The sequence below is a fragment of the Danio rerio genome, chromosome 22 (genome assembly GCF_049306965.1).
Source record: "Danio rerio strain Tuebingen ecotype United States chromosome 22, GRCz12tu, whole genome shotgun sequence".
Lineage (NCBI taxonomy): Eukaryota > Metazoa > Chordata > Actinopteri > Cypriniformes > Danionidae > Danio > Danio rerio.
The window spans coordinates 20,656,190-20,679,422 of record NC_133197.1 but is presented as its reverse complement, the minus strand read 5'-3'; the positions used below and the strand labels follow the sequence as shown (position 1 = coordinate 20,679,422).

The following is a 23,233-nucleotide window of genomic DNA, read 5'->3' as shown; positions in this document are numbered from 1 at the left end:
AGGGATTGTTGTGTGCACTATGACTTTATATAAAACTAACTTTTCATGTATGATATGAATTGAAAATGATCAAAAACAAATCATTTCTCAACTCAAGTGAGTGGCGGCTTAGACACGGAAACAGTATTACATACGTCACCAACACGTCATCACTTAACAAGCGGACAGGGAGGTTATAGGGAGGTGTGTGACTTTACTTAAAGTAATGCAGATTTAGAATTTCCCAGATGAACATCGAGTATCACGAGTAAAAAAAAAACTTTTGTAGCACCTGCTGCATCATGGCCAAGAGATTTTTTTTTTTTTTTTTTTTTTTTTTTTTTAACAAACAACCATTTAAAAAAAATAACCAATTGACTTCTGCTTATGCCAGTTAAATGATTTCATTGCAGTTTTGTAAATTTCGAATTGCCTGAAATAACTCATGCTAGTGTAGAATCCCTTTTTTTTTTAATCAATGGCATTTACTTGTCGGATATAAACACAAAGGCTTGCTTCCACAATTTAAGTGGGTTTGCCCTAATTACAGCTTTAGCTGTTTTTCCAACTGGCTGAACGGTTATAAGTAGGCCCACATGGAATCTGCGTGTGCAGAAATCTGCAGATTTTTAGCCCGTCATTGTCTATAGCCCCTTTCACACATAAAGACCTTTCTGGAAAATTACCGGGAATTTTCTGGAAGGGGATATTGTGTGAACAGGCTCTTTTTGAAAATGCCTGTAAACGCATTCTGGCAATTTTCTGGCAAGAGAAGTTGTAACATTACCGATAATTTGCCGGAATGCTTCGCTGTGTGATCGCAGAAGGAAAGAGCACGTTCACGATTAGAACCCGCTGATGTGAGACGTATACTCCAGCCAATGAGAACATTTAGATGCATTCACATCCGTGCTGTTTATGAAATAAAAGCCTTTGAATATTTTTTTCCAGTCACATTTAGCTGCTTGATGTTAGTCCGATAATGTCTGTATTCCTCCTTAATGCCGGTTCTGTACGCGCGCTGTCTGTATGTATGTATGTGCGTATTGTATCCGTGCTAGGTGTGCGTCTGTGTCTGTGTGTGTGTGTGTGCGCGCCCGCGTCTGTGTGTGTGTGTCTGTCTGTGTGTGCACGCGTGAACTTTCTAACGACTGTGTGTGACTCATCGTTGTAGCTTAACACAGCAAATGCATCAAATACTCATTGGTAAAGTTCTTACTGTAGTATTTCTCAAAAACGCTACATGAGATCTGCTTCCTTTATGTCTGTTTGTTGTCTGACACAGCCAAGGGAGGAGATTAAGGCACGCAGAAAGGCACGTAGAAATGGTGGGTGGGGAGGACTAGCCTTAAAGGTGCAGTACAGCAAAACCGCCACCCAGTGCAAAAATGTATAAAACAGAATCTTATAAAAGGTATAATAAAAAAATCTGATGGATATTTTAAGCTGAAACTTTACAGACACATTCTGGAGGCACAAAAGATTCATAATCTGAATAAAGGGGCAACCTAGGTGCCCTTTAAATTTCAAAGAGCTCCATCAGCACCATGGTAAACAAAACCATATCCATGCTGACTAGCCTGAAAGGGTAAGGCAAAGAAACCATTCAGCCTGATGGTGGAAAAGTGTCTTTTGTGTCCTGATGAACTGTAATGCAAGAAGTCATTTACAGATCAAGCAGATTAGAACTGTGAAACTTCTAAAGTGTTTCCCATGTTGTTTGCCATATGCATCACAAAGACGTTCAGCCAGCAGTCCATAGTAAGGACGTCTGCAGCTAGTTTGACTTCTGTGTGAGCTTTGTTTATACATGATTATGCTGTTGACAGTTAACATGTTTGAAATTTCACTAATGTTTTGCACTTACTGTATTAGGTTCGTTTGATCTCAACAAAAGCAGTTCCTTGGCTCTTTTTAAATTGAGGATTGTCTCTGTCTTTCTGACTTCCTCCACAGAAAACTGTGTAAGCCTCAGAGCAATGCCCCGGTGTCTGTGGAGAGCCCGGTCAGCCCGCACAAAGAGCCAGCCAGCAGTTCGCCCTCTCAGGTCAGCCTTTCACCCCCATTTAGACCTGTCAAAGATGGTGTAGTGCTGTTATGATGGATCTGTTTGGGACAAGGAAATATGTAAACACACATTTCTTTATAATCAGGGGTGCACATTACTTATACACAGATGTGGAGGTAAAATTGAAAAAAAATACACACCAGATATACTGCTAAAGAAGCACTTTTAAATAACATTGTTGGCATTTTGGGACATTGTTTCCCAAGTTAAGGACTTTCTCCATGCAACGTTGGTAAGATGATTGTCACAAACATGTTCTAATGTATGCTGTGTAAAAGGATGTGCTTGTTTTGATTACAAAAGTTATTTTTACTTATTTATTGTTATGGTCATCTAGAGCAGTGTTTCTCAACCACGTTCCTGGAAGACCACCAGCACTGCATGTTTTGAATGTCTCCTTTGTCACATCCATTACAGGTCTTTCAGTCTCTGCTAATGAGCTGTTGATCTGAATCAGGTGTTTGGTTAAGGAGATAAGGAAAATGTGCAGAGATGATGGTCCTCCAGGAAAGTGGTTGAGAAACACCGATTTAGATGACCATAATAACATTGTGCTTTTCTTTGCCAGAAACCTCAAATTAAAAACAGATATTTCTTAGTAGGTTCTGGATTTAGATAAGTTAGCTCAGAATTAATTAATTTGGGTGTGAATCAAATGGTGTGGGACATGGGCTCCTGCAACTTTTGTGGCTTAGAGGTAGATTGTAAAATAAAGTTGGTCTCTGAGTGAACGGATGGAATTCCAGTCAAGGTTGGAGTTTACAACTGCGTTGTTCCCATATTACCACAGATGGTGGCAATCAGGGCTTCTACTGCGCACATACTGTGGACCCTCTGTAACCTTGAGCACTTCTCTAAATCAGATTGCTTGATGCCACATATAGAAATGGTATAAATGGCAAAATATGCAAATCGCAAATTTAAAATACTTACTCCCAAGTAATACTCTTAATACCCTGGACCATTTATATATTTAAGTTGATATTTAGCTGCACAACAAATTTCCTCTAGTCCGATTGGTTCTCTGCAACTTCTTTAGTAGCCCCAATCCTCTTCAAGTCAACCGTTACTTGATAATCAGAGGTGCAAGTTCAAAATACAAGTTTATATTTGGATTTAAAAGGGGTTGAGATATGCAACATATTTACAAATATTGAAAAAATGAAGATGACCGCATGTAGGGATGGCTGTGACTTCAACAATGTCTAGTTTTAGTCATTTTAGTCTTTTGAACCATTTTAGTTTTAGTCTAGCTGTAGTTGACTAAATTTCATAAGATTTTAGTTGAATAAAATCTACTCTATATTTAGTTGACTGAAGTAAATTTGGTTTAAGTGTAATTTAATTCAATATTGTATAAATTTATTTATACAAAATATTCAAACTTTAAAATTAATTAATTAAAATATCTAATTAAAATATGGAATATAGCAGTCACTTCAAGACCAGAAATTAGATATGCAATATTTATATCATGAGTAATCCGTAAAATTATGTCTGCAGAAACAGTAGACTTCTGAAAATATAGGGTTTTGCAATTTTTTAGCAAACCCTTTATTTTAACGTGGTAAACTATTCTTTTTGACCATACTGTTGAACAGTTAATCATGCAATTGCGTCTTTAAAAGGGCTTAAAACTCCACTTTGCAATGTCAAGTCCATAGCAAGCTACTGATTGTGTTACAATACATGGTGCAGTACATAAAAGTAAAAAAGTAATGACATATGACTGGCAAATGATAATGTGTTATCTTGTAAAATGTGTTAACTCGCATAGAGGAATTATAAAGCGAAAATGTACATGAAAAACAATTGCGCTGCACTTTAAGGCAGTTTCATTAGAACTCCCTGATAAGCAGAAATGGCACTGCAATATCAATACATCCTTACAGTAGAAACAATCACATCACAGAATGACTTCCTGAATGAAGCAGTTTTTGTTTTGTGGTAGAGGCACACTGTAAAAGGCTGTTGTCATGATGATCGTGGGAGACGCCAACATCGCACAAGAACCTAGCGCGAGTAAAATGAAAGTCATGAGGAAACACAACTCCTCACAAAAATGAATCCCTGCTCATAATGCTTTAATGAATTTCTGTTTTTCTCTTTTTGGAAGAATAATGGAGGAACAAACTAACACATGCATGATTGAATGTAGCATGTTGTTTTTAATGGACCCTTTTCACAACACTGTTGTGACTCGTTTAATCCGAAATATTGATTGTTTTTTTTATATTTATGTACATTTATGTTTGTATTATATCATCTTTGCATCAAATTACCGCTTATGCGAAGTGTTTGATATGCAGAGTGTGTGGGCTGCCGTCTCGCACATTATTTTCCTTTTTTAAGGAAAGTCTTTACAAAGTTTTCACAAAGATCTGTTGTACTCTCCCATTCACTGCGTGCTAAATTTACCCAACTCTGACGACTTCCTCTACTGAGAAACCCAGAAATGTGAAAAGGGTCCATCTTCCCTCAAACTGCAACCAAGATGTTACATTTTCTCTTTTTCTTCCTCCAAGATCATGTACTGATATAAAGTTGTGTAATATTTGACTTCAGTTGAACACCCACAACCCCCAGAAACGACCTGCAGCCGACTTCATCGATCCCCTGGCCAATAAGAAACCCAGAATATCGCATCTAGTCAGCAAGTCTACAGGACTCATCAATGGCAAGCTGAGCTCATCCAATGGAAAGGACACCTCTAGTTCTCAAGCAACTGAGACCTCGTCGAGCTCTCAGTTCCCTCCACTGGAGATCCCCCGACCCTTCGACCCCCTTTCAGATGTCAGCAACGACTCCAACGGCAGAGACTGTGAAGGTCAGGAGGCAGCGGTGGCAGAGAGACTAAGTCAGCCACCGTCATTCGCCCCTCGCTCCGCGACACAAGAGGAAAGGCAGACCTCCATGTCCCCACCCCACAGCAGTTTGGACAGCTCTCTGACCCAGACCACCCAACCCTCTCTGCACGGCAAGTCTAAGAAGAAGTCTAAAAAACACAAGGACAAAGATAAATCCAAAGACAAGGACAGGGATCGAGAGAGGGACGCGAAGAAGGAGAGGAGGGTTGATGAAGAGCGTGGCTTGGATCAAAGGAAACCCTGTGATGTCACGACGAGCGATAAGAGTACAGGTGAGGATCGGTTTCTCTGAATCATTTATCATGTCAAGGTCAGAAAACACCTCAGAGTTCCACACAATCTTTTGAATCTAATATATTACTTTACTTGGTGGTGACGGTGGGGTATCTTAGGGTAGTGTTTCTCAACCATGTTCCTGGAGGACCACCAACATTGCATGTTTTGGATGTCTCCTTCGTCTGTTACACACATTACAGATCTTTCAATCTCTGCTAAGGAGTTGATGATCATAATCAGGTGTGTTTGCTTAAGAAGATGTGCTGCACCCCAATTCGCACACTATCCGTCCTTAATAGTATTTAAAAATAGAATTCATATGTCCCAAATCGTAGTATGTTGAAAAGCATATGCCAAAGGTTCCCGGATGGTTTACTATTTCCGTAATGTCCATACTCCAACCGCTGACAATGCCCACAGTACATTGCACGTTGATGTGAATTTGATTAGAACTACAAATGCGGGTGAAATTTGTAAATAAACTACAAACATGGTTGACGTACTAGAACAACCGTCAAGTAGAGAGGCTTTAGTTAAGCTGTAAATGGAACGTATTTAAATCGCGTTTTCTGTGTAATATTTCATCTGCAACAGCGTGAACTAGGATTGTTGCGATACTATTAGTCTTACGATACTATACCAGCTGAAGTATCACGATACTAAGTAGGATTGCAATACTGTAACTCATAACTCAAATTCTAAAGAAAATTGTCAGAAATAATATATTTTAGGTTATAATAGGCCTACTTGAATTCAATTAATAATTCCCTTAAGGCCAAAAAGTATTATTTACACATCACTTCACCTAAAATTTATTCATTCTTTTTGTTTATTTTGTAAATAACTGACATACAAAAAATCCATTAAAATAAAGCTAAAAATTTAATTTGTTTAACAAAAAAATTTGACTAAATAAAGTGGTCAAAAATTATTTCAATTATTCCTGTTGCTATTCTGGATTTTCATATTTTCTGGATATACATATTTTCATCATATTAAGAGCAACAGAAATGAACCGATTTAGTAGTTTGAACTGAAGCGTTAGAAAACATGCAATGGGCTACCATAAAAGGCGCGAATTCTACAGTTTTGCAACCTTAAAGGGCTCCACAGACGATTAAATAAAATGGTCTATTGTTGCACAATCGTGTGAGCATTTTAGTGATCTTTCTATATGCAACCTTATCTGTTTTAGATAAAACATTAATAACGATGCTACCTTTAACAAACTACAGTGGCACCACCAGTATTTTGGAGCCAGCAAATGCTCTCTGTGAAGTGCATTTGACACTGATAATCACTCAAACCACCTCAAAAGGTGGCCTGCAATGCATTCCAGACAGGTTAATAAGCATCTGGTTAACCACATGTCAATTTTACTTCTCAAAATGTAAGATAAATAAACATGAGAATGCGTTATAGGCTATATTCAATTCAATTCATGTTTATTTCTAAAGCGCTTTTACAATGTAGATTGTGTCAAAGCAGATTAACATAGAAGCCCTAGTAAATTGAAATAGAGTCAGTCCAGTTTATATGGTGTAGTCAGATAACAGTGCTAATGCTAAAATGCAAAGCCTCCGATAAGTTTGGGATGTTTTTGTCTAGTTTTAATTTTCTTTGTTACAACCCCTGTGCGGTCTAGGGGAGTGGGATTGCACACTTGACCAAGGATCTGGTTCAAACAAACCCTTAAGGAAAATTATACTCCGTAACAACCACAAACAAGAATTGCTGTACAAATAATGTGATTTATTACAGGTGGTGATTAGTGAAGCAATGTGTGAGCATTTACAATCAACAACCAAAAACAAAACATAAGTTAGAAAGACTGGCTATGGGTGGCGCTAAAGCAAAAAAAAACAATCAAAACCAAACAGTCTAATATCAAATCCCCTCTAATCTAGTCTACTAAACAGAAATGTGAAAAATAATTCTTCAACGTCCAAGACGTCTTACCCAAACTACACTAACTGTCCACTTAACCAAAAAATTGGCGCTCACCCCCTTCCCTAGTGTATCTCTAGACAGTTGAACTCCTATGTCTTGAAATGTATGTCACATGACCTACTTGCCTACCAGTCTTTCTACCAAATCTCTGTAGGGAAACATAAGGAAAGGAAATGAATAATTACACGGGTAAGAACAGACAGTGACCAAACCAAAACGACAACACAGTGTAAATAAAGGTGACGATAGACAATACATCATAACAAAAATGCGGATATAAACACCGAATCAATCAAGCAAGCAATGAGCACAGAAATAAATAACAAATCGAGCCAACAAAGACTGACAAACTGCTGACAGACAAAAAATATATAGCAAGATGGAGTGATCTGATTGGTTGAAACAAAGTTGTTACTCAGGAAACAATCAGCATAAGCCAGTGTCAGGATCGGTTGCAAGCAATAACAACAGAGACCAATCATACACCTGCACTGTAGTAGCCACTCTCTTTGAATGATGAGAGGAAACATTATAGAAAAAAAAGCGTTTTATTTGTATTTAAAAAGGCCAAGTGTTTTGTTTTTGTCAGTATTACACACAATATAATGTGTATAGTCTTATACAATATAGTCTTCCATGAATCTATATTTAGAGAGGCTTCAGATCAGTTAATGAATAGTTAAACAACTGATCAAGTCGCCCAGTGAGGTTAGTTTATTTCAGTCATCACTCCAACTAGTCTATTTTAGCAATGCGTGGTTTTGCACGTCCCTCTTCAGCTTTCAATCTGTTGACTAACGTCACAGCGAACTGTCCTTGTCCCTCAGTCTGCAGGATAAGTCTGTCCTTGAATTGATCTTATATTTCATTTCAGGTCTGAACGGAACATGCAACAGCTCCAGTATTCCTGCGTCTTCATCAGAGACGGCAGACTATTTAATGTAAGTGTTTTTTTTGGGCGTTATTTGAAGTTGAGAGTACATTCGTGAACCCTTTTGCATCAGGTTTATTTAAATAAAGAAAACATGCATTATAGAACTGAAAGAAAAATAACATTAAAGTTTCATGACGTTTTTAAAGCACTGATGTTTATTTGCGCTTGGTTTCCTCAACAGAAAGTACACAGTGATAAGCTCGCCCGAGCAACGTCAGACTTACAAAAACGACTTCAACTCCGAGTACAGCGAGTACCGGGGCCTCCATGCGCGGATAGAGAGCATCACTCGGCAGTTCACTATACTCGACTCGGAGCTCAAACAACTCCAGCAAGGCACAGACAAGTACAAGGTATCTTCATTGACAATTCCACGCCAAAAATGCAGCGCATCCATCCACACTTCTGATTACAAGCTCCTCATTTCTTATTAATATGCTGACGGCCCCTGCGTGATCCCAGCGGTCGCGTCTTCCTCCGGAAAATGAAAAATTAAACCGTCTGTTTGACTCCCACTGGGATTTACTCATCTTGATGAATTGAAAAATGTTACTGTGTGAAGAAAAACACGTAGTCAAGAAGTGTAATGAAATAAACAACACAATCAACCGACTGATAAGAGACATCAATGTTGAATAACCAGAGCAGAATTTCACAAGGATCATTTGTTTCTGCAGTACGCGCTCATAATCCTTTATAGGGCTCAGTAATGAGGATGGCCTGCTGGTGTCGGGCCAGTGGCAGAGTTTCAGGTTCACTGACAGGGCTGTAAAGCGTGTTGCCAGATCGGAGTAGAAAATATGGCAGAAGTCATGTTTTTACATGGACTTGGCCCTTCAATCAGCTAATATTTTAATACAAACATAGTTTAAGTAATAAAATATTGCATTATGCTTTTAATATGGGCTTTAATACTGATTGTTAAAACCGTACTTTTTTATTATTTTAGGTAAGTTTACACTTTCAGATTTTGCTCTCAGAATCCGTTTTACAACTAATGCCATCACACACTGCAGCTGCAGCTGTCACTTCATCTTTTAGTGCTTAACCTGTTTTGTAAACAAACTAATTTTACGGAAGTGAAAACTCCAGCCAAAATAGCTTCCCAAAAATAGTGGTAGTGAAAACAAAGTTAACAAACTGCACAGTTTTTCCCAAACTAAACTGAACAAGTTAGTGGCATTTTCTTTTCTAAATATTTTTATTCTAAGGGAAGTAATTAGACAATTAGAGACTTGTTTTGTGTATGTTGCCAGATATTGTGACAGTTATTTAAACCAAAATATTGCAAACTTAAACCCATGAACCATAAACACAGTCGATTATAAAATAAACTAGCACAAAAATGCTTCTAATAAGTGGAAATGGCAGCGGTGGTTTGGTTACTATTGTAAAGATCTGTGAGTACAAACATAATTTATGTAATAAAATGTTGTATTATGCTGTTTTAATACTGGTGTAACACAGCCAGAAAATAATAAAACAAAGTATGGTATGACAATTGTTTTCAGTTCATTTTATGCTTTCAGATTTTGCGCTCAGAATCAGCTTCAACTATTGTTATTGTTGTCAATACTTAATCTTTTAGTACTCAATCCTGTTTTGTAAACTTTTTTTTTTCACGGAAGTGAAAACTCAAGACAAAATTACTTCCCAAAAATGGAGGAAGTGAACAATTAACAAATTTCATAGTGTTTCCTGAACTGAACCAGTTAGTGGCATTTACTTTTCTAAATATTTTTTATTCTGAGGAAAGCAATTAGAGGCTTGATTTGCATGTGTTGATAGATTTAGTGATTACAAAAGGGATTTGTAATCAAACTAAATAAATTAAAATACCTTATTTCATGAAACCCCCTCTTTCAGTTCAATTCTACCTCAGAATTTAAAACTAAAATGCTTTATGATGGGCATGGAGTGCTGTGAGCAGAGGGAGGAGGAGTGAGCATTGCTGGCAGAGCAGGGGAAAAAGAGTGGAGCCAACAACTGCTGTCAGTTGACTCAAAATGAGACACAAACCATGAGGAGACCCATGATTTTATAGTTTACAAAGTTAAAATGCAAAGAAATAAAAATGAATTGAATGTCCTACATATGTCATTTATAATTTAATATACACAACCACAATTTGTCACATCATTATAAAAAAAATTGTGTTTGTATAAACACCATAAATGAGGAGGACTTCTCCTGATCCCCCGGGTCTGAATGCAGACACAGACAGGGAAAGAGACTGCTCTACTGCTATCCACTATTCCAACCATTACACAGCAGCATGGATAGGCGATGTGTCTGAATGGTAACAAACTCAACTGAAAAAAGACAAAATGCCTCATTCTCCAGTTCTCGTCCAGCTCTCTCAACAAAAATGCTTGCTGCACACAATCGGCCCTGACAGCATCATGGTGAAAAACATGGAACAAACCCCGTGGATCACGGAAACAAACACATACGACACTTCTGGAACTGCTAAATACTGTGTGCCCTGTGCAGATGCGGTCTCACCCAGTGATTGGATCTCTCAGCTTGGCAGATCTGCTTTCTGAAAGCACATGCTGTCATGATTAATTAAGAGGCATGGTCTTCTCATAGGATAAGAAGACTATGCTATGAATAATAATGAGAAACCTACACATCATTACTGGACAAACAGATCGGCACAACGTCACTAATTTTGATCTTACCCCAAAAATTATTTCAAACCCGGAAGATGAAATTAGCTGACAAAAGCTCAAAATTATTCAGTTTTCTCCACAATTAAAGCTGACAGGTGCTAACGTCTTAACTCATGCTCAACACACAAATCTGTTAATCACAAAAAAAGCACTCAAGGGTTTCTTAAACCTTTAATAATAAAACCAAAATATCAAACTTTATTGCCATGAACTCATTGATTATATGAGGAAGGCATAAACTAGCACAGAGATGCTTCTAATAAGTGGAACTGGCAATGATGGTTGTCACCATTGTGACGATTTGTTTCTTCTCTTCACAGACAATCCACAATCAGATACTTGAAGAGTATCGCAAAATAAAAAAGGTAAGCTGACACTTGAGTTTTTTTTGTGTAACTCAACACTTAAAATACTTCAAATCCAATATATTAATGGCGTTCTCTTCTTTTTTCACAGACTAATCCGAACTATAGCCAAGAGAAGAACCGCTGTGAATATCTACACAACAAACTGGCACATATAAAAAAACTGATAGCAGAATATGATCAACAGCAACTTCAAAACTGGCACTAACAACAAGATATGTTTCTTTTTTTTTTCCTTCTTCGTTCTCCCTTTTGGGAGAGAAAGAAAATCTGGATTTTTTTGGTTTCTTGGCTTGCTCTAAAAACAAGTTGCTCTAATGTAAGACGCCACGAAACTGATTTATTATTATTTTTTGTTTTATTTTTCCCCTGTAGTAGGCCAAGTGCTCTAATAAGGACATTGCGGACACATGAATTTCATTTTTTATGGGACTTGGGACATGGGCGTACTCAATCATGCTTACCTGTGTAGCCTAATGCATTATGGGATTGGTTGCCCCTTCCCTTCTCGAAGGTCTCAGTGTGAAATGGAAAAAAACAGTCTTGCTTTCCAAACAGGGATAACCAACACCCATTCCCAGATTCCCATAGGCTTAGAAAGAGGAAAAATATATGGAATGGATTTTTTTCCCCTGTATGTACTAAAACGGAAGGTCCTAATGATGATAAACTATATTTTATTTTCTTTTATATTTATTTTTTCGTCTTCCTTAGGGATACATCAGTCCGATTATAATTTCACACTCCTCAAAATTGAGTGCTTAAACGTCTCGTCCGGTCCCTTTGGTCTTCTGGAATCAGTCAGTATTTTATGCAAATTCTGCCTTGGATTGAATAGATCCTCAATGCAGTAAACCTTTCGCCCCCGTTTTCTTTCTCCAGGGTCTGACATGGCACTATTTGGCTCCTTATTTTGTGCAATGCGCTAAAGCACGTCGAATGCCTAGCGGAGGGAGATCACCATCTGTTTGTTTAGAGGCTTTGACGGTATCAGTATTAAGCGGACGGCCATGGTAGAGCTCCATACGGATACATTTGCCATTCCAGAGGTGAGGGAGCACTTCATTGTTGGCATATTTTCCACACTAATGACTGAAAATGATCACTTTGCAACTACCAACATCAATTTTAATCAAGAGTAGTTGTAAAAAGCGATGCAAAAAACGTGCTGCCCCTCAGGTTTCTTGGGTTAAGTTTTGCTAATTATGAATGTGACCGTAACATATCACTTTTGGAGCCAAGCTAGTGTGGTTTTCTTCCAGAAAATAGTGATTGTATCCCTTTAAAGTCACCCTGTTGGGCTGAAGAAGATCCAAAATGATAAACGCAACCTTCACTTGTCCAAACCCTTTAGCAATTTAAAAAGCTTGCTTGAATACTGAGTATTTGTGAGGTTTTTGACCATTTCTGGCAGTGTTTTTATTACAAGATGACTGTTAAATTCCATTAAGGCGTCTCTTCATGGTGGAGGATCCATTATAAACCTCTGAAGTGCTTCTTGCGTTACTGTGGACACTCAAACCGCTCATCTGTCGGGTCCTGTTGAAGCATCAGTTGTACTTCTGATAACTCTTATGTTTAAATATTAAAGTTCAGCACTTTGCTCAGCTTCTCGCTGTTACTCTTACCTGGGTTTTGTTGCAAGGAGACTCTTGCCTCGTCCGTCTGTGTATGCATGCTTTCTGACTGTTGAAGACGTTAAAAGGGCAAAGGCCAGTGTTTACAGCGGTTTTACGCTGCTGTTTTGATGTTCAACAGCATTTAAAACCAAATATGTATCAATTTACCCCGACCAGCATTCGTGCTTTACAATTAAATAAAGCCAAATTGGACCGTTCAAAGAAAAGTCAGCAAATTGATCTGGAAAAAAAAACACTGTTTTAGTCCTGGGAATGCTTAAGTATTTATTTGATCAACCCTGATCATGGTCTTTTCATTACCTGGAGGAAAAACAATCTGAAAATCCTGCAACAATTCAACGATGAATATGAATGATGTTTGTTTGAGTTTAAAAATGCTCCGATACTTCAAGCACTGACAACACAACTTGGGGAAGACATGTGCCAAATGACCTGTTGTATAGGTTTGCATCGGATGAAATATGTTGCTGTTTTAGCAAAAAAAAAAAAAAAGAATAAAGGGAGCTGGAAGGAGCTTTGGGAAGGCTTGCAACGCTAAAACCCAAAGTGTGTTGAAACTTTTTGAAACAAGGGACTGAGACTGAAATTTAAATTGGTATTTCAATAAAACTCTTTGGAAACTTGCGTACGTTTGAATTACTGTGTCCTAATGTCATTGTCCCCCTCAGATCTTTATTTACGCCACTAACTTTTAGCTTAGGTGAATGCGTACCTTGGCTCTAAGGATGAAACCACAAGCAATAAGGTCTTGGAGTCAGATCTGAGTGTCAAAGCATTAAGTAAATCAGCACAAGTACACTGCAAAAATTAGATCATTTGTTTCCAGTGAACACTTAGAGACACTTGTTCATGCTTTTATGACCAGTAGGGTGGATTACTGTGATGAACTCCTCACAGGCCTTCCCAAAAAGACAGTCAGGCAGCTCAACAGAACACTGCTACCATGATTCAGACTAGAACCAGAAACTCAGAGCACATCACACCCGTCTTCAGGTCTTTACACTGGCTCCCAGTTACAGTCAGAATAGATTTTAAAGTATTACTACTAGTCTATGAATCACTAAATGGCCTTGGGCTTCAATACATTGCAGATATCCTCACTAAGTGCAAACTACATCTGACAGGCCGCACGACTATGACTTTTATTTTTTCATTCTTTTAACCCGTTTTAACACCTTTTAATTGTTTTTATCTGTTTTTAGCATTTTATTTTCGTATTTATTTTATTATAGTTTACGTAAAGCACTTTGAATTACCTTTTGTTTGAAATGTGCTATAGAAATAAACTTGACTTGCCTTAGTGACCGCTAGATGGCAGCACAGGCTTAGTTTTTAAACCTGATGTTTAGGTGCCCTTATTTACAGTTCATCGTTTGTCTGGAAATAGTTCTTAATACCTCATAACGTAAACTACGCATGTACTTATACTAGTGACTATATTTGGTACTCTAACCTCTGGCTCTTTATAAACACCTAACTAAATTCTCAGTTGACGACGTATTTGGACGTATAAGATAAATGTCATGTGTGAAATCCTCAGCTGGCTCCATCCCGCATCGTTTGGCTCCCCGCCGCTTCATTGGCCTCAATTTTAGGGGCGCTCGAGGAGAGTCAGTGAGTTCAGTTTGGCCCCGCGCCAGGCTCTCGTTTCTGGCTTATTTTCAGCATCCATCCCTGCTTCTGTCCTCGTTCATCCCGTTACGACACACCGAGCCCCCTGACAGTCGGTAGACGCCCTCACGATTTAAGGCTTTCCCTTCCTGTTTGCTTAGGCCCGCAAATTAGACTCTAATGTCCGCATTTACAGTGCCCTTGGGGTTGTAGGGGTTTAATATAGCTTTGAGGCCGCGATCAGGAATAGGTTGCTATTCATGCACAAACTAGATGTTTGTCGCTGCTTGAATGTAGAACAACCGTCTTCAGTGAGTTCTGCTGGTGGTTATGCATAGCCCACTGTGATGCTTTAGTAAGGCCGCATCCTGACATTAGCAGGAGTGTATGAATTGCTAAAATCGCTTAAAACCTACTTTGATTCATCTTGCAAAATGTGCAACAACCTAAAATGTTTAAGGGTCACGAAACGGCAAAACGCATTTGTTGAGATGTTGACAGCCGTAAATATGTCCCATGTATCTTTTTAAAAGGTACTGCCTCAGTGACCGCTTCTGTACCTTTATTTTCTGAGAGTGTGTTGTACACTTCTTTTTGAAATCTAAAAATGTGGAAAATTGCAAGTATTTATATTTTGTGCTGGTGTATTGTAAGCACTGTTGGGGAAAGTTACTTTTGAAAGTAATGAGTTACCTCCCAAAAAGTACCTAGTTGCATTATTTAGTTACTTTTTATGGTAAAAAATGTGTTGCATTACTTTTAACTAATTTAAATTTTTTTAACAACACACTGTACACACCTACATATACCTTTAAAAAACAGAAATTATATATATATATATATATATATATATATATATATATATATATATATATTATTTCTGTTTTTTAAAGGTATATGTAGATGTGTACAGTGTGTTGTTAATCAAGAGTCTCTCATTGCGTGATTCGTTGTGACTAATTTTATTTATCAATTGTTTTTTTAAGCTCATTTAAACTAAAAAGTAACTCAAATATTATTACTTATTTTACAAATCTGTTACCTAGAAAAGTAGTATAATTACGTAACTAACTTGTAAATGGCTTGTAATGAGTTAAAACAACACTGATTGTAAGCATTGCTTCAAAATGCAAAGAGAACATGAAACCAAAAGTTGATATAGGCAAAAAAAAAAATTAAAATATCAAAGTCAAACTGTCAAAAAAAAGGGACTCCTTTGAACGAATAACCTCAAATATTTAAGCAAGCATGCTTGATGCGATTGTTTCCAGGAAGCAGATGGGAACACTGTGCTAAAGCTGGCCTCATGAAGAACATCCCTAGTGTGGAACTGATTGGCTTTTTTTTTTTTTTTTTTTGGCACTTTTCTTGCCATTCATCCACAATTATTTTCAATGGAATTTAGATCCATTGTTCTGTCGATGTGTCTTACCTTGTTAAATTGTCCTACCTCACATTCAAAAAGTAGGTCCTTTTTGATGATGCAACTAGTGTCAATTTTAATGTGGAGTACTGTGATATAAAGCTGTAATATCACCCTAACCTACCCAATCCCTAACCCCAACCATTCAAATACAGTGTTGGTAGAATAATGGGTAGAATAAATTGTCAGGACACCGGGCAATGCGCATGAAGATACAACTGAAAAGATATTCTCCTGGAAGAAGTTCCAAACATCATCTTTGTCATGCAGGCATTGTGAACTGCAGCCTTTTCCCTCACAGATGATCAACAGGGATGCCTGTATCCACATAGCCAGCCGCGGTTTGATACCTCTGCACAACCTAAAGCTAATTTTCTCATTGAAGGAAAAAAAGCACATCAGCAAATGATGGAGCCTCCTCCACTGTGCTGTGCAGAAAAAAAATCCAGAGGGATCTTTTGGCTTGTAAATTTATAACACCAGGACCACCCTGCTAAATATTTTCAGAGAAGAAAACTTTCTTCCACCATTTGTTGTCCTGTTTTGACGCTTCATCACAAGATCCAAACATCTTGCAGGACTCTGCACTCTTTTCCTCTTTATATGCACCAGACACCTTTTTTTATAAGCTCCATGTTTCTGCAAAGCATTGTGTAATTCTGAGTGTTTCACTCAGGTGAGTGGGCTGGACAAGCCACCTGTAATGCACATGGTCTCCTCTGATTGCATGTGTATGTATGTGTTCGTGTGTATTTATATGTCTGTGTTTAAAAAAAATAAAACCGGTCAACTTCAGACTAATCATGGCATCTTAAGATTGCTGTTCTGTGGAGATTTGAATCGTTCAGGTGGTCATGACTGGTTGCATGAAAAATAGTGACATGAAAGCCATTTGAGCATGCGTTTACAATTTTTTTTTTATGGCTATGGTCATAAACTGGCTGATGAACAGCTATTTAAAGTTTAATATCAGTTCTTTCTACCTTTCCTGTATTATTATGTTTATCACTTGCTCTGGTTTCTTCTTTTGCCATTTTGAAGCTTACAACCTGGTACTTACTTGAAATGTCAATACTTGTAAGAATTTGAGCAGGAGTGTATATTATTACCATGTTACAAATGTTTTAATCAAGCTGTGGTCATTTCGCATTGGGAACACTGCAAAACATGTAATAAACATGCATATGACATATGGTTTTGTTTTTACAAGTGATCAAAAATGGTTTTAAAGTTTGTCTCAAGCCCTCAAAAATGCAGTTTTTCCGTACATTTTGTGGCCTCTGAGGCTGGAAATGGCCATAACCCCTCTAAACCAGGCTGGTGGACCAGCTAAAGCCTGCTAACCAGCTTAGGCTGGTTTAAGCTGTTTTTTTTAATAGGGACTCCAAAAAAAAAACATTATCATCAAATATTTTTATGCATAAAGCTAAGAATGTAATATGTCTTCTTTCACTTCACATTTTCACAGTTCATTCTAACTTAAAGTAAAAGCCCGGCAGAGCGATCTTGATAGTAAACATGATCTTTTCCAGTGTTGCCAACTATTTCCAATGGAAAGTAGCTAAAGCCTGTCCGAAAAGTAGCTAAATGTTGCCAGATTACGTCACGCACTAATTTGCATATCAGTGACATTATCACGTAGGCCTAGTATCTGACAAGCGTAAGCCCGTTTATCTCTACTCTCCAAGGCGACGTGTATTATTGAAACATTACATCCAGATGAACAATAAATAAGTTCTTATTAATATATTACTTTGCGTGATGCCGTCATTGCATAAAAAACAACATCGCAACTCAAAACAACATCTTTATGTAGTATAAAAAATAATTAATGTTTTCTCAATTTGACTGGCCATCTCAACAAAACATTACTTGTAATATGTCCATTTAGATTCGTATGAAAAATATAGTTGACTGTAAAAGTAATACAAACACTTTTTGATAAGAATTTTTTTTCCACTAATAATGAACAGTTACATTATTTTAAACATTCACAGCTTGTGTACTTACTCTTTTTAACTTGTGAAATTAACACATTTGTGAAAGTGACAACAATTTTAGCACTATTGGAATGCATTGCTGCCTAAATTACCAACAATTATATGTTAACAAAAAGCAGTAAATTAACAGTTATGAAAAACAATCTGAGCTGGCAATTTACTCCACTGAGTGAAGCCTGCAGCCACTGCTCTTTTCAGTTACTTTTTAAAAATTGCTCAGAGTAGCCAAATTTATGTTAAAATTTGCTTAATTTGTTGCTGGGTGCTTATTGAAAAAAAAGTTGCTAGGGTAGTAGTATGAAAAGTTGCTAAATCTAGCAACAAAATTGCTCAGTTGGCAACACTAAACTTCTCACGTCTTGGGTAAAATGGTACGTTCCGCCCATTCAACGGTTACTGGCACCGAAATTCGGATTCAAAATGCCCGGTTAATTGCTGATCCGTGTCATCCTTTCCCAGCCAATGTGAGAGAGTTGTCGAGGAGAAATCCCCGCCGTGTGTGTGTCAGAGAACAGACGCCTTGCCCCTCTTGTTTAATACACACCGATTTTCCCTCTCCCTTTCGTTTCGGATTGGTTGGTACGACATGCGGTCTGCACTGACTGCACGCACGGCACGAATCACTCATGTGAGTCGGATCTTTGCAATGACTCAGTTCCGCTTTCTAACCCAGATGTGAGCGAGCGATTCGTTGACAGATTGAATGTCACTCAAACAGTGAAACTAAATTAAAGGGTTAGTTCACCCAAAATCTAAAACGTATTTGTATTTTTTTGCCCTAAGTATGTTTTTTCTTCAGTGGAACAATGAAAAGATGTTTAGTTGAAACAGTGTTTTTTTTTTTTTAAATGCAAGTCAAAGTTGTCTGGCACATTCATTCATTTTCGTCCCTTTATCAATCAGGGGTCGTCACAGACAGCGGAATGAACTTACGAACGCGAATGCTCTTCCAGCTGCAACCCATCGCTGGAAAACACCCATACACTAGTCTACGGACAATTTAGCTTGCCTAATTCATCCATAGCGCTTGTCTTTGGACTGTGGGGGAAACTGGAGCACCAGTAAAGGCAAGAACCGGCTTAAAACAGGAAATCCGCATACACCTACCTTATGGTGTTTTTCCAGCAGTGTTATTTATTACACAACTCATAAAACAGCATTCGTTTATATTTGAGTTCTCACTGTAGGGATCGGTGTGTGTTGGAGTGGTATAAAATTTGAGCTTTCCTCACAACTGTTGAAAAATATGTTCTATAGCATATATATGAGTAGTATGACTGAAAGTCAGACATATATCTATGTTATTGTTATTACATTGCCTATCTGCATCGCTTCATGTCCTTTACAAATTAAAAGTAAACTCTTATTTGATGTGGCAGAAGTAGTTCATTCTGGTATTTCATTCTTAGTGTTTTTGTGCATACTGTGCTATTAATTCTCACATAAATAGGGGAAAGCAGGGACAAAAGTACCATTTTTTCATTCAAAAGATCATGTTTTTAGCAGAAATATATTTTTGCTGTGGTTACTAACTAGTGTGGTCTATCAAAATCAGGTGTTATTTTGAATCAGTGTAAAACAACTCCAATGTAATTTCACTTTAAACAAAAGTTGCACAATGTTACTTTTGAGCCCATAGGCAGAGACGAAAATAACACACGGCTGGGTCTAAAGCAGGGGTTCCCAAACTTTTCAGCCCACGACCCCCAAAATGACAATGCCAGTGACTCGCGACCCCCAATATCCTCTGAGGTGGTTATAAATAGAGGAATCTTACATGCAATAATGTGCACACCAATAGACCCAAGTCTATTCTTCATTTATTTTTTTAATGTATGTGAGTGCTGTAAATGGGCCAGCAAGTTTAACAAGGTGTTATAAAATTAACATGCTGCATCTGAAGCTATTGCTGTGTCTTTATTATAATGTAATTACCCCAGGGGTCACAATCCAATAGAACTATAAGCTACTATAGTAACTAGTGTATAGTAACTATAAATGACTATTATTTCTCTTCAGTGGGTTATGGATAAAATATGATAAGTCTTATGATTTAATAAAAATAAATTGATTTTTGGAAATCATCAAGCGTCCACCCCTTCATTGTTCTGCGGCCCCTTGGGGGGTCCCAACCGCCACGTTGAAAACCACTGGTGTAAAGAAACAAATTTAAAATACTCAATTAATATACTTGAGTAGTTTTTCTCATAATTTGTAATTTACGAAGTAGTTTTAAAAATGTGTACTTTTACTTTCTCTTGAGTACATTTTTAATGCAGTATCAGTACTTTTACTCCACTTTCCTTCAACCTGCAGTCGCTACTTTATATATATTTTTCTTGTTTATGGGGAGTAGAAAAAGATAAAAGTTCTGTGATTCCTGTCCAATCACACATACAGTAGAAGGTAAATCGCATCATAATGAACTACCTCAAGACATGGGCAATTTATAATTGCAACAAACTGTTTGAAAGCATTAAAAGTGTCCAAGAAGATGTCTAAAATCTTTACACGCATTGACCAAGAGACTGTTTAGATGCATGTCAGTGATAAAAAAAAATGACAGATGTTTTACTGTATGATGATTAAAATGGCTTGAAACACCCAGCAGGCACATGACATCAGATTGACATTGTACCCCAACATCATGGGAACGTTGCATTTTGTTTTGAAATGATAATCGGGGAGATGTCAATGTCCAACCTAAAATCAACCAAATATCAACGTCAAATAATGTTACAGCTTGATGTTGTGTGGACGTTACCACTATGATGTCTATCAGACGTTGCATTTGGGTTGCCATTCCTGATGAATAAATGTCAGTATTTGATGTCAATATGACATTGGTTTAAGATGTAACCTAAAATTAACCTTATATAAACATAATTTGACCTCGTATTGGACATCAAAATAATATTGTACTTAGACGCTGACAAGACATTTAATTTTGGTTACCCGACGTCACAAACTAACCTACTGTAATATTAACATCTCATGACGTTGTGTGCCGGCTGGGGAATCACTAAATGCATCAGCTTTTTACAGCGCAATACTCACTACTCTTGAGCACTTTTGAAAAGTCTACTTTTTACTCATACTTTGAGTAATATTTACAACATACTTTTATTCTACCTGAAGTACATTTTAAGGCAAGTAATGGTACTTTTACTTCAGTATGATTTTTTAGTACTCTTTCCACCACTGGTCAAAAGTAACACAACAATATTTGCTAGATATACTGGCTTAATCCTGTTTATTTTAAATTGATCTGAGTATGACCTTGTTAATTTTAACTCCAAACATATTTTGTCTTTTTTTTTTTTTAAATAATGAATTAATAAATTAAACGCCATTTTCATTTTAAATTTCCCTTGTATCAAATGTTGCAAAATGTTAAAAATTTATATTATTTTTGAATATTTGTTTTATTATATTGGCAATATGCATTAATCTTATAAAACATATGAATCAAAACACTGCAAACTCTAATGTGGAAGTGAAAAATAAGGTTTGTCTATTATCAGTGGGACATTAATAACAGTGTTACTTTCGTCCCCACAGGAACTCTTGCCATTTAAACCTGATTAACTTTTAAACTGAAATACTCAGATATTTATACTCAAGGATGTGTTATTGCACTAAATAACCTGTAGATTGATCATCATTGTGACACATGAAAAGAGAAGCACAATGTGTAATAATGAAAAAAAAAAAAAACACTACAATACTGTACATTTTGAAATTAAAAACAGAAATTTGGCGCTAACTGTGGGACACCGTCCTGAAATCATCTGTGCCACATTACTTTCGTTCAATTTCTTACACAGATGAACAATTCACTTCATAAGACCTGTGTATTGTATTTTTATTAACATTTTCATATCAAAACTGTCAATATGCAGGTAAAAATTGACTTGAATTGACTTGTATGGCTTCTGCTAAAAAATATTTTTGAAGGTTAAAAAAAAAGTCATCTATATTTTGAATGATGTAACGGTGAGTTTTTTTTTAATGTAATGTAGTTATTTTTTTACATTTTTGGCTGAAGAATCCCCTTAAAATTTGCAAAAGTGGCCTTTTATGATTCATTCATTTAATATCTTTTTTTCAGCTTAGTCCCTTTATTAATCTGGGGTCGTCACAGCTGAATGAACAGCCAATTTATTTTATTTAATTATATTATTTATGTTTTACGCAGCTGATACCCTTCCATGACTGGGAAACACCCATACACTGCCATTCACACATGTACAGTAGAGATAAATTAGCTTACCCAATTTACCTATTGTGTATGGTACAAGTCTATAGACTTGTGTGGTGTAAACCGGAGCACCCCGTGGAAACCCATACGAACACGAGGAGAACATGCAAACTCCACACAGAAATGCCAACTGACACAGCTGAGGCTCGAACCAGCAATGTTCTTGCTGTGAGGCGATTGTGCTACCCACTGCACCACTGTGATGTGGTCTTTCATTATATGTAAATTATGTTTTATATTGTTTATTGTAAATTTAAATTAAATTTAGGTCCTAAATGTTGTTTTTAAACATTTCTACGGAGATTATGAGATAAACTGAATAGAGACGTTTATTAAACATTTAATCAAAAAAGCCTAAACAATGGAACGTTTTGTACGTCACGGTTCAAATGAACGTCAGACACCTTCTGATGACGTAAAAGACTCGTTTGAGCTCTCTTCTGTGAAATGAACAAAAGAATCGATTCGCGGGAATGAATCGGACAACCCATCTCACACACACACACAAGCGCATTTTTTTCATCGTGAGCCGGTCAAGATGGCGGCGGTATTGCCGAGACGGAGCAGCCGCTCGGCTTAATCGATCACTTTCTCTAAATCATCGGGGCAGATCGGATAAAATCGACCAAATTGTCCGACGCAACTTTGTGAAATCGCCTTTGATTTGCGATATACAACGTGAGGCCCTATCGCGTTAAACCGGGTGTTTTTTCACGGAAAATGCTCTTACTCTAGTGTGTCTCGTCCATTAACTGTATTGGGGAGAATGGGAGAAAAGCTGGAGTTAAAACTGAAGTCGCCGGTCGGAGCCGAAGCTGCAGGCTATCCGTGGCCCTTACCTGTATATGTAAGTACTATCCGTCTTATTGTTTTAATATAAACCAAACCGACACCGGGATTCCCTTGCCGATCAGGCGAAGTGGGTCATGTAACGTTAGGTAGAGTACAACGTGTTTCAAACCGAGTAAATAATGTGCTAATGTTTTTAATACTAATGTCGTGTTCTATTAATGTTTTAAGATATAACAATCGCTTAAAATTAGGGCACGAGAGTGTCAGCATACCTTAAAGTGTTGGATGTAATCGTCTAACGTGCAAATGTTCATAAGGATGCCCGGAATACCACTATTAGAGGAACATTAACGTTAGCTGGACTTTAAAAGGCACAATTAGTTGCAAAAAAA

The 23,233-nt window shown here is 37.3% G+C and overlaps 2 protein-coding genes and 1 long non-coding RNA gene across 24 annotated transcripts in view; 2 read left to right on the top strand and 1 right to left on the bottom strand.

Annotated features, from left to right (window-relative positions):
* ell (elongation factor RNA polymerase II) overlaps positions 1–13,246 on the top strand; it is a 71,190-nt gene extending 57,944 nt beyond the window's left edge. Inside the window, 6 exon segments of the mRNA NM_199707.1 lie at positions 1,936–2,026; positions 4,613–5,186; positions 8,015–8,081; positions 8,256–8,427; positions 11,070–11,114; positions 11,206–13,246. Coding sequence (NP_956001.1) covers positions 1,936–2,026; positions 4,613–5,186; positions 8,015–8,081; positions 8,256–8,427; positions 11,070–11,114; positions 11,206–11,322 — 1,066 coding nt within the window. The 3' untranslated portion in view covers positions 11,323–13,246.
* LOC141380320 (uncharacterized) overlaps positions 1–23,233 on the bottom strand; it is a 371,642-nt gene that overhangs the window by 324,927 nt on the left and 23,482 nt on the right. The gene's annotated exons all lie outside the window — the stretch shown is intronic.
* dot1l (DOT1-like histone H3K79 methyltransferase) overlaps positions 22,571–23,233 on the top strand; it is a 60,720-nt gene continuing 60,057 nt past the window's right edge. For all 22 annotated transcript variants that reach the window (XR_012398160.1, XR_012398153.1, XR_012398155.1 and 19 more), the window contains exon 1: positions 22,571–22,896. Coding sequence is in view for 10 of the 22 variants with exons in the window: in XM_073937797.1 (XP_073793898.1) it covers positions 22,816–22,896 (81 nt within the window). In the remaining 12 variants the exon portion in view is untranslated. The remainder of the gene's footprint in view (positions 22,897–23,233) is intronic.